A 16,175-nucleotide genomic window follows, 5' to 3' on the forward strand; every position below is an offset into this window, starting at 1 on the left:
CCGGTCCCGGATAAGCGGAAGAAAATGGATGGATGGATGGATGGATGGATGGAAACAATGAGCCATTTCCATTAAAGCAAAGCTGTGAGTGATGTAGAATTTACAGGCAGTTTCCCACTAATTGGGATGTACCACATTTCTACCACAATGTAAACACATGGATGTTCTTCTGTGTTGTCACTTCAAGTATTGAACAAATTCACAGGCCGTGCTTCTTGTACTAAATCGATGAAAGGCTGAAAAAATGTTGAAATTTTTTTGTGGTTTTGCTATTTCTACATATTTTCATATGTTAAATTTGTAGAATGTATAGAAACAAACACTCTTGGTTTATTTTCAGATAATGGGCAGGGGGTGGACAGAACAACATGAACACCTACATAGTTGAAGAGCACTTTTAATCAGCCCCATATGTAACAATATATTGAGTTTGATTCAAACTATTTCAGTGCTATAAAAAGAACTTGGGTTCTCTAAATGGCTTGACTTGAAAATGTTATTTTTATATTTACATAGTTAGGTAGGTAGGTGAGTGGGTGGTTAGTCCACTGGGAGGCAGCAGAAGCGTGTTGTTGAGCCAGGACTCCTGCAGCAGCGTTGCAGTGTCATCCTATCACAGCAGTGTTACCGTTGGATGCTATTCTAATAAATGCTAGCAATAAAGTGGGTGTAGCATTTCATCTATAAAAGACTTACTGGAACTTCCTCTCAGGAGTAATCACTAAACAAACACTGAAGTAACATGAACCCAACTGTAAAAGCAAAGTCCAGGGTGGAACTAAAAGGAACAGAGATTGCTGACATGCTGCTGATTAGCACATGTCTGGGAAAAGTAAAAGAGCCACAACAGGCTACTCAATTTATGCCACACTTGTTTCACATCTCTGATACAAGATGATTTTGTAAAACTATAATGCCATATTTGAAACGTTAGTTACAACAGCAGTAAATAAAGTAGGTACCATATAGTAACAGAGCAGTAGTTGACATTTTTAATAGAAGTCACTGTAAAGTGACACTGAGTTTAACCACAGCAAATCTACACTCACTGGCGGAAGTGTTGCATTGAATTCCATACAATTGTACAGGTGTACCTAATAAAGTGGCCAGTAAGTGTATTTACAGATAAAGAACATATGCTGATAAATCTTCATACCTATAGATGCTTGTGGCCTGCATTTGGTTAGAGAGAATCAGTGGAGTGTTAAGTGTTTAAGGCAAGAAACCCATGCACGTATTTTATGTATTATGGTTAATTATGGAGGTACATGCTTGTGATACATAGGGCCATACAGCACAGCTTAATGGGAAATGCCACATTCAGAAGCTACAAATTGCCATTTATCATGTAACTTTTAGTACTGCATTTTTTAAGAATATGAATTTTTGCTAAAGCAATAGTAATAATAGTAGTAATTTTCTCTTTTAAATTAATTTCATTTTTCTCCCTTTAACTTAAGGTACACAGTACAAACAACATGATATTGTATCAGTTATTATTGCAAAACTAAAGCGCAATGTGATTAGAAGTCACTTGCTCACCTACGTGACAAATGGCAGATGGACTCCAGTAAATCTGGACAGTTTTAAACATGTTACATTTGTGCAACCACAACTTCTTGTTTTGTAAAGCTGTTCACATCAGGGGCAGGGACTTGTGCACGCTCAGACTTCTTGTCCTAAAGCAGGCCACTGTGCTTACACTAATGGAGGCACAAAAGAAAATTTAGATCTACATTTATTAAGGAAATAAAAACAATAGTGCATCTCTTTTTTTTTTACACAGTAAACATGTAACATTATACATACAATATGCGTAATGTGCAAGGGCAAGCTGACTTAACCCAGAGATTTTTACTGAATTTTAAAATGCGAGATGCAGGCCTGAGACCTCACCTTTTGTAAATGGGGTTAGGGCATGATAATATTATATCTAATCAATTCTCTATCAAATGTACACTGATCTTGGCTAGGAACTAATTATAGGTGTGATTCTCTTTATCTGTCTAGTGCTTTATCGCTCCTCTCATGCTTTCTTTTTATTGCTAGAATAAAATCTTGAAAATATCAGAACCAGGCTATATTTTATTTATGTTTTAGCTATGATGTACTATTTAGCAGCAATATTTGATGATTGTAACTACTTTTAATCTGCAGGTTTAAACCATCCAGTAAATTCACAAAATCAACTCAAATGCAGTATGTCTCCCTGAAAACATGTAGAATCTATATAAAACAAACAATGTTCTTGATATTAGTTTAAGAAGAACGAGGAACATAGAAATCAGTCAGTTACAACTGTTATAGGGAGTGGACAGGCTGCATCTCAGACAGAAAGTCCATTAATCTGCTGAGATTTAAGATGCAAATTAATCTTAAATCAGTCTGTGGAAGCTACAGCTTTCCTTTTAGCTTGTTCATTGCAATTAGCTACTAGCTTACAATCTCACTGGGAGATTGCAGGCACAGCTGAAACGACTGCTTCTCTACAAGTTTTTTCTTAATGGTAATTTTCATAAACACGTCCAACAGCCTTATAAGAAGATTAGGAGAGTATTATTAGCACTTCTCTACTGACAGAACACCCAGTTATACCCAAAGGAAGCAATCGAAACCAGAAGCTATCCATGTCAGTGATCAACTTACATGTCAGATAAGTAAATGGAAAGTGGAGTAACTGTAGCTATGATAGAAAGGCTGGTTTAAAATTACAAAAATGAAAGAAGAAGAGTTGGAGAAAGTTTGTCACACTATGTAAGGTTAAAAGAAACTGGCTACCAAGTTAAAAGCTGCTTTTGGAACAATGCATTTTTCTCTTTTAACGCCTGAATATTTCAGTTCTATACAAAAGCAATATATGCAAAACCATTACAAGTGATTACAACTTCAGGCACCATTATTTGAAAGTTCATATGGAAATACTTGCTTCATTACAGACTATATATTAAGTACACTTCTTATACTGCTAATTAACTTCCAACTCTGTCCGGTCCAAAGCTTGTCTCTCAAATTCTGCAGAAGAAGGTTATTTTGTATTGTGACAAACTTTAGGCCCTGGCACTGATTAGACAGAAATCATTGACTAGACAGCACCAGTGTTTTTGCCATCAATATATTTACATTTTATTTATAAAGACATTTGATATACATTCATTTAAAAAGACATTTAATATATCATTTTTCAGCTTTGTTTAAGAAAAGATCATACAGACATTGCATGATGAACAACACTCAGGACAGTGATACATAACTCGCCACAGCTTTCACAACTGGTGAAGTGAAGCCACTGATTGAGCAACTGGAACTGACAGCCAGATCCACATAAAGGGCCATCTACTGCTAATATTATCAATAACTTTTCAAAGGTACAAATTGTTACAGATTTTCAATAAAAAGTATTCCTGTTCTTGATGTACTCTGATTACTTGATAGAGAATGAAACAGATTTAGTGGAAAGCAACAGAAGGCACAACCACTGTCAACACGATAACGAGGATGATGAATCCGATACCGATTCCCAGGGCCACATGGTTCAGTGTCCTGGCCAACCTGCTGCTCTTTTCTGCCACAATCTGGTCCCCTCTGTGGTTAGCATCACGGGTCTGAAGGTGATAAAAGTATTTAATGTCATAAGTAAGTAAAATAAGATTTAAAAAGTGCAGTTTTATATGTCAGCCCTGTGATAGACTGGCAACCTGTTCAGAGTTTCCCTGGCCTCTTGCCCAGTGTCAGCTGGGAGTGAGTCCAGCATGTGAATATATATAAACAACTGCATATTTACACACCCAGAAGTTGTGTTTCGAGTCTACTATTCACTCTCCTTTTAGCTGTGTTTAGGCTGTGTTTGAGTAAGAGTGGGCTCATTCAGAATGGAGAATGTGAGAGGGTGCCGCTGAGACAAAGGGATTTTCAACTGTTGAGCAAATTCTGTTGACGTCACTGTAAACCCTGTATGTGGAATACAGTTAGAGCTTCCGATTTTTCCAGGAACACACATCAAAAGATCATGTTTCCAAGAAAAAGGTTATGGTGTGTCTCCAGGCTTTTTAGCATGGGAGTGCTTGCTGTCTTTGTGTTGCCTTTGTGTTTGCACACTGAGGTCAGTCATTCATAGACACATTTTCCAAAGATCACCAATGCTACCACATAACTTGCAGCTACATCATACAGCAAAATAAGCAGATCAACTTTTCATAGTAAAGTGTCATCTTAGAGTTCAGCTATGTAACAAAATATTTACAAAACAGTGAAGTGAAGCAGAGTGCAAATCTGTAATGGAACATTAGAATGTTACAACTTCAGGTGTGACAATTACCGTGCCTCAAACCATTTGCACCAAAATGGCTGAATGGCATGGACCTTCCCATCAGATATGAACAAAATACCATCAAAAACACAGAATAAATGCCATTTATCATTAAGTAATCCATTCTAGTTAACCAGTTATGTTAAAAATTAGATTTATCATTGTCAGACATACACTACCAGTCAAAAGTCTGGACACACTTTCCCACTGAAATGAATGTGTCCACACCTTTGATGGGTAGTGTATACGTTTCAGAGATAATTCATATGGTAACCCAAAGGTTCACTGACTGCCAGTCAGCACTCACAGTCACTACCAGTTTCCTCAGTGCGGACACTGATTCAATTTTACACTTCTAGTCTTATCTCCTGACAGCTGGTCAGAAGTCTGTAAATGCATCATGGAAACTGAACTCTGTTACAGCTGTGCACACAACAACCAGGTTGTATGAATGTACACAGCTTTGTAGCAACAGCTTTTTATTGTTTGCCCCTGTCCTGGACTGCCAACTGCAAACCCAGTCTAGTTATCTCCACTACTTCTGCACTGGACATTAGTGATAACCCAGTGGTGGTAGTGGGGGGGTTCTATGGGAGGTTCTTAAAGCGTTCATTTGGAACCAGATCATTTCATACAAGGAGGACCAAAAACACTAGGTTAATTTGGGTGAACTTGATAGACCTTTTGCTTCACCTTGTTCAAAAAACAGCTTTTATTGGATTTGGAATCTGGATTTATGGTCTTTTGATTACACGTATCACAGAGAGGCAGTTGAGAAAGACTGTCTGGGCAAGTCACTGTTTAGAGATGGAAACAATATTTGCATAATATGCTGTAAATGCTTTGCAAAATGTAAGCATGGGATCTGAAGTAGATAAAGAGGATGAGAGTTGATCTGTTTTGGAACAAAAGAAAGATAGGCAAGACACAGTAGCAATATTGTAGCTAAATACAGCAACAAACTAAGTCATACTGGGTTTATACAAGAGGCTTAACTCAAATCAAAGCTGAAGACACTTTTAACATCATGCTTGATCTTGTCCGGTCTGTTCGACAGCCATGACTTCATGAGCGATTAATGACTCGGTCTATGCTGCAAAAGGTTAAACATCAAGTTGTTTCGTGTAAGTCCTCATACTGAGCTGCAGAGATATACAGTATGTAGCAGAACTGTGTGCTAAGATGTGTGGGAGCATCATTATGCTACATTCAGGAAAGAGAGAGAAGTAGCAATGTGGTTGTCCAGTTAGCAGTTCTCCTCAGGCAGACAGAAATGAAGATGCATGTCAGAGATTCAGGAGCAGAACCATGGCGCTAATCACATCCTCTTCCCATCATCTCCCTATGAATAATTCTATTAGCTGCATTTGTTTTTCTTATCCCACCATCCCTCCCCTTTTTCTATTTATCTTTCTTCCTGTCCTCTCCTTCTTCTTCATCCCTCCTTCATTCTGTCTCCCACTCCTTCCTACTGTCTTCTTGCTTCCACACAGGGGATCTGCCACGCCTCACGGCAGCGCGAGTGTCCCTCAGAATGTTGAGGTCAACATAATTTAAGAGCAGGATAACCATGGTGTAGTTATTTCTTTGGAGGAAAAATGGCACACTCAGTACAGCTGCCTTGACTAATATAGGTAAAGCAATGTATCTATCTAGTTCTGCATTCGGCATTTTACACTACACTATGTGCAGTGGATGGCGGGAAGTGTGTTTGAGCATCACATGCAGGTTAGCAAGTCATCAGTGTTTAGAAATCTGATTCGATGATTCATTTGAACAGTAATCGTCTGGTAAAGTATTGTAAACTTTTACACCGAGGTGATAAAATCACATTCTGCTTCCCAGAATCATAACTCAAACCAAAAAGCACAGACCCTATACACACACTGCTGAAATCAGCTCTCAACTCAACTCAACAGTAATCCAGTGACTGTTGTCGGTACATCCATGGCAACAGTTCAAGCAGGAACTGCTAGCAGCTAAAATCTGCCAACCAACTTTTGGCTCATAGCAATTGGTCTCTGTCACCTTGGCTTATCATCCATAAGATCCATAAGTATTGACTTATATTGGCCAGTAGGTTAAAAAAAAAGCTTACTGTATAAAGCATCCTCCCTCAAAAGGAGGCTGGATGGTCTGACACTGGACCAGTTGGCTAATATAAATGTACTGAGTGAAGTTTGTTGACATCATTTTATATAATCTCTCTGTGTGCTGAGGTTCAGGTTTTCTGAACAGTTGCTCATTCCTGTGCAGTAGATGCACCACTATGAGCAGAACCAAAAACAATGCAGATTCCAGTTTCACAGCTTTTTACTAAATACGCAGACAGCCGATCCTTACAGTGTGGGGATCCTGAGACTGTTATGTTGTGGAGGACATTTTTCTACCATGGTTTGGGTCCACTTGTTCCCTTAGAGTGAAGGTTCACTGCAAATCCATACAAAGTTGTTCAGAGTCATCACCTTTATCCTGTGATAAAAACCCGGTTGAACACATATGGGACGTTTTGAACTTACATGTTAGACAGCATCCCCACCACCATCATCAGAACACCACATGGGGCAATATCTTCTGGAAGTGTCCATCCTTCCAGTAGAGTTCAGTGACTTGGAGAGACAATGCCAAGGTGCACTGATGCTGTTCTAGTGGCACCTTATTAAAACACTTTATATTGTTTTTTTCTTGAATTTGTCACCTATATCTTTTACATTTATTTACACAAATCATTCAGAAGTTTCCAGTTGAAGTAACTGTGCAGTCATAAAAAAGAACACCTTCTTTTTTTTATAATAATTTATAACTTGCAAGGTTTTCATATAAAACTGTCTTCAATCCACTTGTGTTGTTACTGAGCCAAATTGTTATTTGTGTGAATGTATGTGAATGCTCTACAGTACATCAGAGATAAGTAGGCACACAAAGAGTAGGGTTTAACTTCCCCCTCCCCATTCCCTGAGTCAAGGTGTTGTTTGTTCAGCTCTGCAGCTTTGGATCTCAAACGGCATCTCATCACTATTATAGCAGACAGGTGTCAGTCAAATGACTGACCATATCTGGCCACAAACTGGTGTGTATTATTAACCTGGGTCTGTTTCATAAAAGCGGGAGAGGCCTGTGTTGTAACAGCAAACAGTAATGTAGTCACAAGCAGGTTTGATATGCACTGTACAGACTATGGGACTCTACTCTGTGTGTTGCTTTCCAACAGCAAGATGAATACTGGCCGCTAAATGTGGAAGTCTGTAGAAGGCATACAACAGTACGCTGTGTGTAACCAGTGCACGTCCTGACCTACACACAGCCTAAGCACAGTAATATAGACTGACTTTAGGAGCAGACTATTACATGGTTAAGTACATACAGTATAACACCATTTTGTGTATAAACAAATATACAGGAAAATCTCTGACCAACTTGCCAAAGCCTAAGCAACACGGTGTATTATTTATATCCTCATTCATATTTAAACATGAATTATCCTATACATTGTGTAAAAAAACATTTTTTGCCAAAGCCATTTCATGCTGCCTTTAAAGCTTCAAGGAAAAAAACATAACACCACCACATGGAAACAGCAAACCAAATGTTCTTCCTAAACAAGAGTGTAATTTGACACTACACTATTCCTGTGAGTCAGAGTAAAGCCAAGAACTCAAGTAGCCCATTAAAACTACATTCTCTGTCATATTTTTGTCTCACAATGGATAGCTGTGATTTTTTTAAATATACAACCAGAATAAAAACAAAAAAGCTAAAATACCATAAACAAGTCACTGAATGAAAGAGGAAACAGCATTGAAGATATTCCATTTCCCCATTATCTGGTCTGCAGGTATAATGCAATAATACTACTGTGGCAGAGAACATATGACTCTCACCACCTAGTTATTCTTTAACCAAGTGGAGGGCATTTCTTCATTTTATGTTTTATAGCTTTTCACTGTCACCCTTTGGAGTGTTTCTCTTTATTCGGTGCTTATTTTTATTTGTGATTGAGGTTATTTTATGTACATATCTTTCTTAAGCTGAAGTCGTTTTTTTAGTTTTAATGTATTCTTGAATGTGCACGGTGTAGAAAGAAATTCTGGATAAAATAATATAGTGCTATGTTATGTATATGCAAAACTGCTTTAAAGATTGTTTAATCTGCCAGACCTTTATAATGACTTGACCAGTGCACTAGAAATGTTGTGTGTGAGTATTTGTCAAAGTGCAGAGACTCAGAACAACAGGAAGGATGCACATGCAAATGCAGACTGAGATGACTAAATTGTCTGCAACGAGAGCTGTGAGTGGGTTTAAGGTCTTATTGTTTTGGCTTTATATTATCAACATTTATTTAGTATAGGAAATGCTTAGCCTTCTATAATCAATATTGTAATCTGCATAAGCAAATATACCTACATGTTTATTTCAGTATCATATGCTTTATGATATTCATATGATAACAACGGAGCATGTGTAGGTTGGAGGTATAAGACTTGGAAACCACAAACAGAAACAAGGCCAAGTTTGCAGGCAACACTGCCTGTCACACAAGGGTAGATGAGACATGAGCAAGAGGTGTTGTCCCTAAAACTGCCTATGTGCTTAGGGCATTGAAAGGTGTTGGACTTAACCGTCCTGCATGTTCGTTTCTGAGGAAGAGTCGAAGTCAGAACAACCTTTAAAATATTTATTACAATGTGAAAGAAAAGCAATTACAGAGCTCTGGGTTCTGTCTTTATCTGAAGCCCTGAACCTAAACAGCAAAACCGTTCAACTCATCTTCAGGACGAGAGGGAAAGCCTACCCTCCTGGAAACCCAAGTTCTTATATAATTGTGCAATGTGGGTTGATCTGGTGCCTTTCGTGCTGTCCCATTGGTCCTTCGGTCCGTCCGTCCTCTCCAGTCATGGTGTCAATCTTCTACTAAATAAGTACTTAGTTCAATCAAATGGTAGAACCAATCCTAGAGTATAACTTTGTTAATAATTTTACCCAACAAAGGTCAGGATGTTGTTCTTAGAATTTCACAGATCAAAATCTGCCTGGTGACAAGATCACCAAATGAGGGGTCAGAAAGAGGTCAACAAACCAACCAAGGAACGAGGATGAAGGACAACATGGATGACATCAGATCTACCCACGTTTTGTACATTCAAAACTGTATAAATTGACTGGGTCCAGGAGATAGGCGTTCCTCTTGTTCCAAAGGCAAGTTGAACGGTTTTGCTGTTTAGAAGCTTTTCTTGAATATTGTAATAAATATCTTAAAGGACAGATTTATCTTTGAGCATTCTTCATAAAAGAACACGCAGGACTGGTTGAGTCCAACAACTGCTGAGCTGTAAGATTGACTCTGTATAATGAATCTGGGTTTGTGGAAATTTTTATTCTGTGTATCTGTGGCTATGAGAAAGTTTATGAGGAATATACGAGTGAATCAAACTCACTAAGATGGAATAGATGAGGGCAGCAATTCCAAGTGGCAGGCAGCAGCACAGCGTGGTGAAGATGGAGTAGCACAGATAGTCATTGACAGGGTTAGCCAGTGGGTCCTGAGTCACGTACACTGTGGGCTGGATGGTGACAGTGCCTGGCTGTCCTGGGTACTGCTGATCTGTGGGGTATTGTGGTTGTCCAAATCCCCCGTACTGAGGTGCATAGCCCTGCAGGCCACAAACATTAAATATAATTCACACTTATTTTCAGGTAAAATGAAGCAGGTGTGTAAAAAGTTAAGTTAAACTAAGTGGATGCCAAAAGTATGGTGGTGGAGTACAGTAAATTGGGAGGGTTCACAACAGACAAAACTAAATAAAAATGTGGCCTCATGATGAAATAATCTCATCTGAAATTGGCAAACACAAGATATGCTTGTGATTTATGTGAGGATGTGAAACATACTGTATCAGGGCGGTACCAAAGGACCAAGGAAGTGGAAATTTTTCTAACACAAAAGTACAAAGTACATCTTTGTTTTTCTTATTGACCACAAAACACTATCAAGGAGGCCATTGGGTCTCTGTTACAGCAATTACTAATGATTTTATGATAAACAGTGGGGAAAAAGATGATCACATGATGTTAATTCAACTTGGATATAGATCCCACATTCATAGGCTATTTATAAAAGCTTAACTGTGATAATGATTTACTGAGTTTTATTTAATGTTATCTTGACATAGCCTAAACGAAGTTCATTCGTCTAATTAATAGTTTAACAGATTTATTTATTCACAGCAGGGTGAAAATAGGGAATTTCCAAAAAACCCATGAGAGACGATGTTACCGTGAACTTCATTAAAAACCATGATAAGAAAAGAAAAATAAAATTAGGCTACCCACAACTAGTACTGTTACAGGCCTAAATAGCCCAAATTAATTTAAGCTTTTTTAAAATCCTACTTACTAAAACAGATTAAGGGAACTCTTTCAAATAAATTTGCATTAAACTGTGTCGACAATGGAACGGGAGAGTGACAGGCGGATCGGTGCAGCTTCTGCAGTAATGCGGTCGATGTACCGGTTCGTCGTGGTGAAGAAGGAGCTGAGCTGTAAGGCGAAGCTCTCGATTTACTGGTCAATCTACGTTCTGACTCTCACCTATGGTCATGAACTTTGGGTCATGACCGAAAGGGCAAGATCCCGGATACAGGCGGCCGAAATGAGCTTTCTCCGCAGGGTGGCTGAGCGCACCCTTAGAGATGGGGTGAGGAGCTCGGTCACCCGGGAGGAGCTCAGAGTAGAACCGCTGCTCCTCCACATCGAGAGGAGCCAGCTGAGGTGGCTCGGGCATCTGTTTCGGATGCCTCCTGGGCGCCTGGGCATCTTTGCTTAGACTGCTGCCCCCGCGACCCGGTCCCGGATAAGCGGAAGAAAATGGATGGATGGATGGATGTGTCGACAATGGCTTCCCATCATGTTTAGATATTGAGATGCTTACCTGTGGCTGTGGTGGGTATCCCTGGACAGACTGTGGGTATCCCTGGACAGACTGCGGGTATCCTACAAGGTTGGGTTCATAGGGTGGAGGGGCTGCCCGGCTGATGGAGGACTTCTCATCAGCCCATTCTGGTGCAGAGGAGTTCGAAGACTTGCTGGGGTCCATAGCGGTTGGTTTGGTTTTCCTTTCACAAGATAAACGAAATCTCCCTTTTCGCCGCTGGGTTCCGGATTTTGCTGATTTCCACAGCAGTCTTATGACTTCTGGTTGTTGCACTTTGCAGCTATGAGGTGAGTCCCAGTGCGGAGGCGTGGTCACATTAGTGACGTCGGGAACCTGTGGTCAAATTCAAAGCACCACCTAGAATATCGGTTGATTTTCATGAATTCAATTTTGTTTAAATGACTCAATGAAGTGAAAACTGGTGCATATATTGTACTAAAGTTGTTGTATTACTTACAGAAGAGTCTGAAAATGTATTTATCTACCATTAAAGGCAAAAAGTCAAAGGTCACTCATATACTCATAAGTATACACTTATCGTTCCACAATATTTAAACTTATACTTTTTTGTATTTTAATTTTATACTTTTATACATTTCTTTATTTTGCTGTGCTGTGAATTTGGTCATTATTGCTACTGGATATCTATCTATCTATCTATCTATCTATCTATCTATCTATCTGTCTGTCTGTCTGTCTGTCTACCTACCCACCCAAAGACAGGGCTGGTTTTCTTGTGGCTGGTTAAGTCACTTGGCTTTTACAGGACTCTGAATAATGGCACACACTTGCATTGTACCTAAAGTATGTTTACTCCACACTAGGTTTGTACTATTCCAAAACAATTCCCATACAGGGGTGTGTGTACAGTAGTTTGTCATGAAATGTGTTGTAAGGATAAACTGTTTGAACTAAACAACCAACTAAATGTCAAGGCATCCCTTAAAAACATCATTAAACACTGGAGAACATTAAAATAAAAGGAATACAAACAAAAGCTCTTCATCCTTAGTCTAGCACACAGCTGCTCTTGCTTATTGTTCTTTTAGACCTCAGCATTATGTCTGACACAGCTGAGCTCTCCATTTTTATTACTTGACTTTGGGAGCAGGCAGGGATTATGGGCACAGTGGTTTAAGTTGTAGTTCAAAGACCTTTTATTTTTGGTGTGGTGAGTATACCACAGTCCTCGAAACTGCTTCACTGGGTTCTTCAAATCTTTTCTTTAATTAAATAAATGAAGACGGAGGGCCCGAGTGAGGTGGTCCTCTCACAACACTGGTAAACGCCTACAAATTAATAACATCTTGGGTCTGTTATGGTGGTTTACAATGACTATATACGATCCATTAGATTAACATTAAGCAGTACATGAAATCCAGTATTGCTCTTTTCCCTCTCTCTCTATCTATAATACATGTACAGTATGAGGAGAAACATAAAGAATGCACAAGGTTGGAGGACAATGAGTATGAAATAGAATAGAAACGTATGACAGTGTCCACTAGGTGGAACCAGAACCTTTCTCAAACAAGAAGTGCTCTCATGACACTGAAATGTGCCATAGCAGACAAAGCACAGATGTAACCTGCTTTAATCATAATTATACCTGTGCAGTTGCTGTTTTGACAAGTTAAATGTATTAGGTGTATAATGGCATACATACACTGGCATTTTATTAGGCACACAGTAGCCAAAACTGCTTCATTCTAAAAAGAACTTTTTTGATTGAATGTTCAACCAATGCTCAATAATACCATTTCATCCACTTGAAAAGTGGCTAGATGGAGGCTTACTGTGGTTAGTTTTAACTCACTGACTGCATATGGTTTGGAAAAGCTAAGTCTAAAAACACAACTTTATATTGAATAGTATTTGAAGTAATTCACAACATCTTAAAGCTACGACCATTGTTGCTGTTAGCATTCAATAAAAATTTCAGTAGATCTCATGACCCCTCCCCACTCTGAGCATGCATTTTTTTTCATTCCTCGTGGGGACTTTACATAGATGTACAGTGGGTACGGAAAGTATTCAGACCCCCTTAAATTTTTCACTCTTTGTTATATTGCAGCCATATGCTAAAATCATTTAAGTTCATTTTTTTCCTCATTAATGTACACACAGCACCCCATATTGACAGAAAAACACAGAATTTTTGACATTTTTGCAGATTTATTAAAAAAGAAAAACTGAAATATCACATGGTCATAAGTATTCAGACCCTTTGCTCAGTATTTAGTAGAAGCACCCTTTTGAGCTAATACAGCCATGAGTCTTTTTGGGAATGATGCAACAAGTTTTTCACACCTGCATTTGGGGATCCTCTGCCATTCCTCCTTGCAGATCCTCTCCAGTTCTGTCAGGTTGGATGGTAAACGTTGGTGGACAGCCATTTTCAGGTCTCTCCAGAGATGCTCAATTGGGTTTAAGTCAGGGCTCTGGCTGGGCCATTCAAGAACAGTCACGGAGTTGTTGTGAAGCCACTCCTTCGTTATTTTAGCTGTGTGCTTAGGGTCATTGTCTTGTTGGAAGGTGAACCTTTGGCCCAGTCTGAGGTCCTGAGCACTCTGGAGAAGGTTTTCGTCCAGGATATCCCTGTACTTGGCCGCATTCATCCTTCCCTCGATTGCAACCAGTCGTCCTGTCCCTGCAGCTGAAAAACACCCCCATAGCATGATGCTGCCACCACCATGCTTCACTGTTGGGACTGTATTGGACAGGTGATGAGCAGTGCCTGGTTTTCTCCACACATACCGCTTAGAATTAAGGCCAAAAAGTTCTATCTTGGTCTCATCAGACCAGAGAATCTTATTTCTCACCATCTTGGAGTCCTTCAGGTGTTTTTTAGCACACTCCATGCAGGCTTTCATGTGTCTTGCACTGAGGAGAGGCTTCCGTCGGGCCACTCTGCCCTAAAGCCCCGCCTGGTGGAGGGCTGCAGTGATGGGTGACTTTTTCCAACTTTCTCCCATCTCCCGACTGCATCTCTGGAGTTCAGCCACAGTCATCTTTGGGTTCTTCTGTACCTCTCTCACCAAGGCTCTTCTCCCCCGATAGCTCAGTTTGGCCGGACGGCCAGCTCTAGGAAGGGTTCTGGTCGTCCCAAACGTCTTCCATTTAAGGATTATGGAGGCCACTGTGCTCTTAGGAACCTTAAGTGCAGCAGACATTTTTTTTGTAACCTTGGCCAGATCTGTGCCTTGCCACAATTGTGTCTCTGAGCTCTTCAGGCAGTTCCTTTGACTTCATGATTCTCATTTGCTCTGACATGCAGTGTGAGCTGTAGGGTCTTATATAGACAGGTGTGTGGCTTTTCCTAATCACGTCCAATCAGTATAATCAAACACCGCTGGACTCAAATGAAGGTGTAGAACCATCTCTGGGATGATCAGAAGAAATGGACAGCACCTAAGTTAAATATATGAGTGTCACAGCAAAGGGTCTGAATACTTATGACCATGTGATATTTCAGTTTTTCTTTTTTAATAAATCTGCAAAAATGTCAAAAATTCTGTGTTTTTCTGTCAATATGGGGTGCTGTGTGTACATTAATGAGGAAAAAAAATGAACTTAAATGATTTTAGCATATGGCTGCAATATAACAGAGTGAAAAATTTAAGGGGGTCTGAATACTTTCCGTACCCACTGTACATTCATTTCCTGGACTTGATTTAACCTTAAGTGTAACCCTTAAACCTAAACATCACCCTAAACCTATATGATTACAATGTGGAGACCAGCATCTGACCATGTGTGTGTAAACAGGATTCAGTCCTCAAAATATGAGTAGTACCAGGCGTGGGAGTGTGCACACACAGAGATACACAGACACAACAGCTCATAGTTGGTTTAACAGTTCTTTTATAGAAACATGACAAACTTGCTCTGTATCTCTGAACAGCACAATCCACTACACTTCTCCATAAAGCAAAACATGAGAGTTAACAGATTATCATGAATTATGAACAGCACTCTATCACTCACGACTATGTGGATTTCATATGTCTGACATGAAAGCCATACAGTACAGACAAGAAAAGTAGACACTGACACCAACAATATATAGACACAAGGTATTTTTGGTTATAGGTTTGTATTACCGCTGTATGATGTCATCTTCAAATAAAAGTGACAAAAATTTTGTGAACAACCGTATGTGTATTTGTGTGGAGGTGTAGGCTGCAGGCAGGTCAGTAGTTCAGTCATAAGGCAGAAAGCATCGCAACTCACAGCAGCTACACAGACTACTTCCTGTTGATCTCCCTAAATAAAAAACAAAAGCCTCTCGTAAGGTATCTCAAATCCCGCTGCAGCGCCTCCATCTTATCTGCTGGTTGAAGGGTCACGAAGTCTGAATGTGTCTGGGTTGACGTCTAGCACTCGCAGGCACGACCTACAGACAGAAACAGAGAGGAAGGCAAGTTTCAGAATTCAGATGATCAATTTTCTGCTTGTAAAAACAACCAAAACATAACATACTTGGTTAAACACACAGAGAGAACATTATGTTCAACCAGTACATCCTTGCAACATTTTAAATTTAGACTACTTTGCTCGGCAGCACGGTGGTTAGCGCTGTTGCCTCACAGCGAGCAAGTTCTGGGTTCCAGCCCCGGCCAACCTGGGGCCTTTCTGTGCGGACTTTGCATGTTCTCCCCATGCTTGTGTGGGTTCTCTCCGGGTGCTCCGGCTTCCTCCCACAGTCCAAAGATACAGTATGCAGCATAGGTTGATTGGTGTCTCTAAATTGCCCGTAGGAGTGCTTGTGTGTGTGAGTGGTTGTTTGTCTGTGTGTTAGCCATGCGATGGGCTGGCGACCTGTCCAGGGTGTACCCCGCCTTTCGCCTGCAGCTGGCTGGGATTGGCTCCAGCCCCCCGTGACCCCGTTTGGGACTAAGCGATTTAGAAAATGGATGCATGGATGGACTACTT

The 16,175-nt window shown here is 40.0% G+C and overlaps 2 protein-coding genes across 2 annotated transcripts in view; both read right to left on the reverse strand.

Moving 5' to 3' along the window:
• Positions 1–3,133: 3,133 nt before the first annotated feature.
• LOC109958496 (proline-rich transmembrane protein 1) lies at positions 3,134–11,605 on the reverse strand. Its single transcript, XM_020597192.1, has 3 exons — positions 11,238–11,605; positions 9,745–9,960; positions 3,134–3,602 (listed from the first exon to the last, which is right to left on the reverse strand). Exons 1-3 carry the CDS (start codon positions 11,400–11,402, stop codon positions 3,447–3,449), a joined length of 537 nt encoding a protein of 178 aa, XP_020452848.1. The 5' UTR covers positions 11,403–11,605; the 3' UTR covers positions 3,134–3,446.
• Positions 11,606–15,087: 3,482 nt separating this feature from the next.
• Positions 15,088–16,175, reverse strand: part of fxyd3 (FXYD domain containing ion transport regulator 3) — a 17,539-nt gene continuing 16,451 nt past the window's right edge. The window contains exon 8 of the mRNA XM_020597269.1: positions 15,088–15,636. Coding sequence (XP_020452925.1) covers positions 15,617–15,636 — 20 coding nt within the window. The 3' untranslated portion in view covers positions 15,088–15,616. The remainder of the gene's footprint in view (positions 15,637–16,175) is intronic.

The sequence above is a fragment of the Monopterus albus genome, unplaced genomic scaffold (assembly GCF_001952655.1).
Source record: "Monopterus albus unplaced genomic scaffold, M_albus_1.0 scaffold33.1, whole genome shotgun sequence".
Lineage (NCBI taxonomy): Eukaryota > Metazoa > Chordata > Actinopteri > Synbranchiformes > Synbranchidae > Monopterus > Monopterus albus.

What these genes read in the sequence shown, in the direction of transcription:
- LOC109958496 (XM_020597192.1), bottom strand. Translation starts at nt 11,402, where the DNA reads ATGGACCCCAGCAAGTCTTCGAACTCCTCTGCACCAGAATGGGCTGAT. An exon ending in GATACCCACCACAGCCACAG is followed by an intron (nt 9,961 to 11,237) that starts GTAAGCATCTCA and finishes TGTGGCCTGCAG; the next exon opens with GGCTATGCACCTCAGTACGG. An exon ending in CCCTCATCTATTCCATCTTA is followed by an intron (nt 3,603 to 9,744) that starts GTGAGTTTGATT and finishes TATCACCTTCAG; the next exon opens with ACCCGTGATGCTAACCACAG.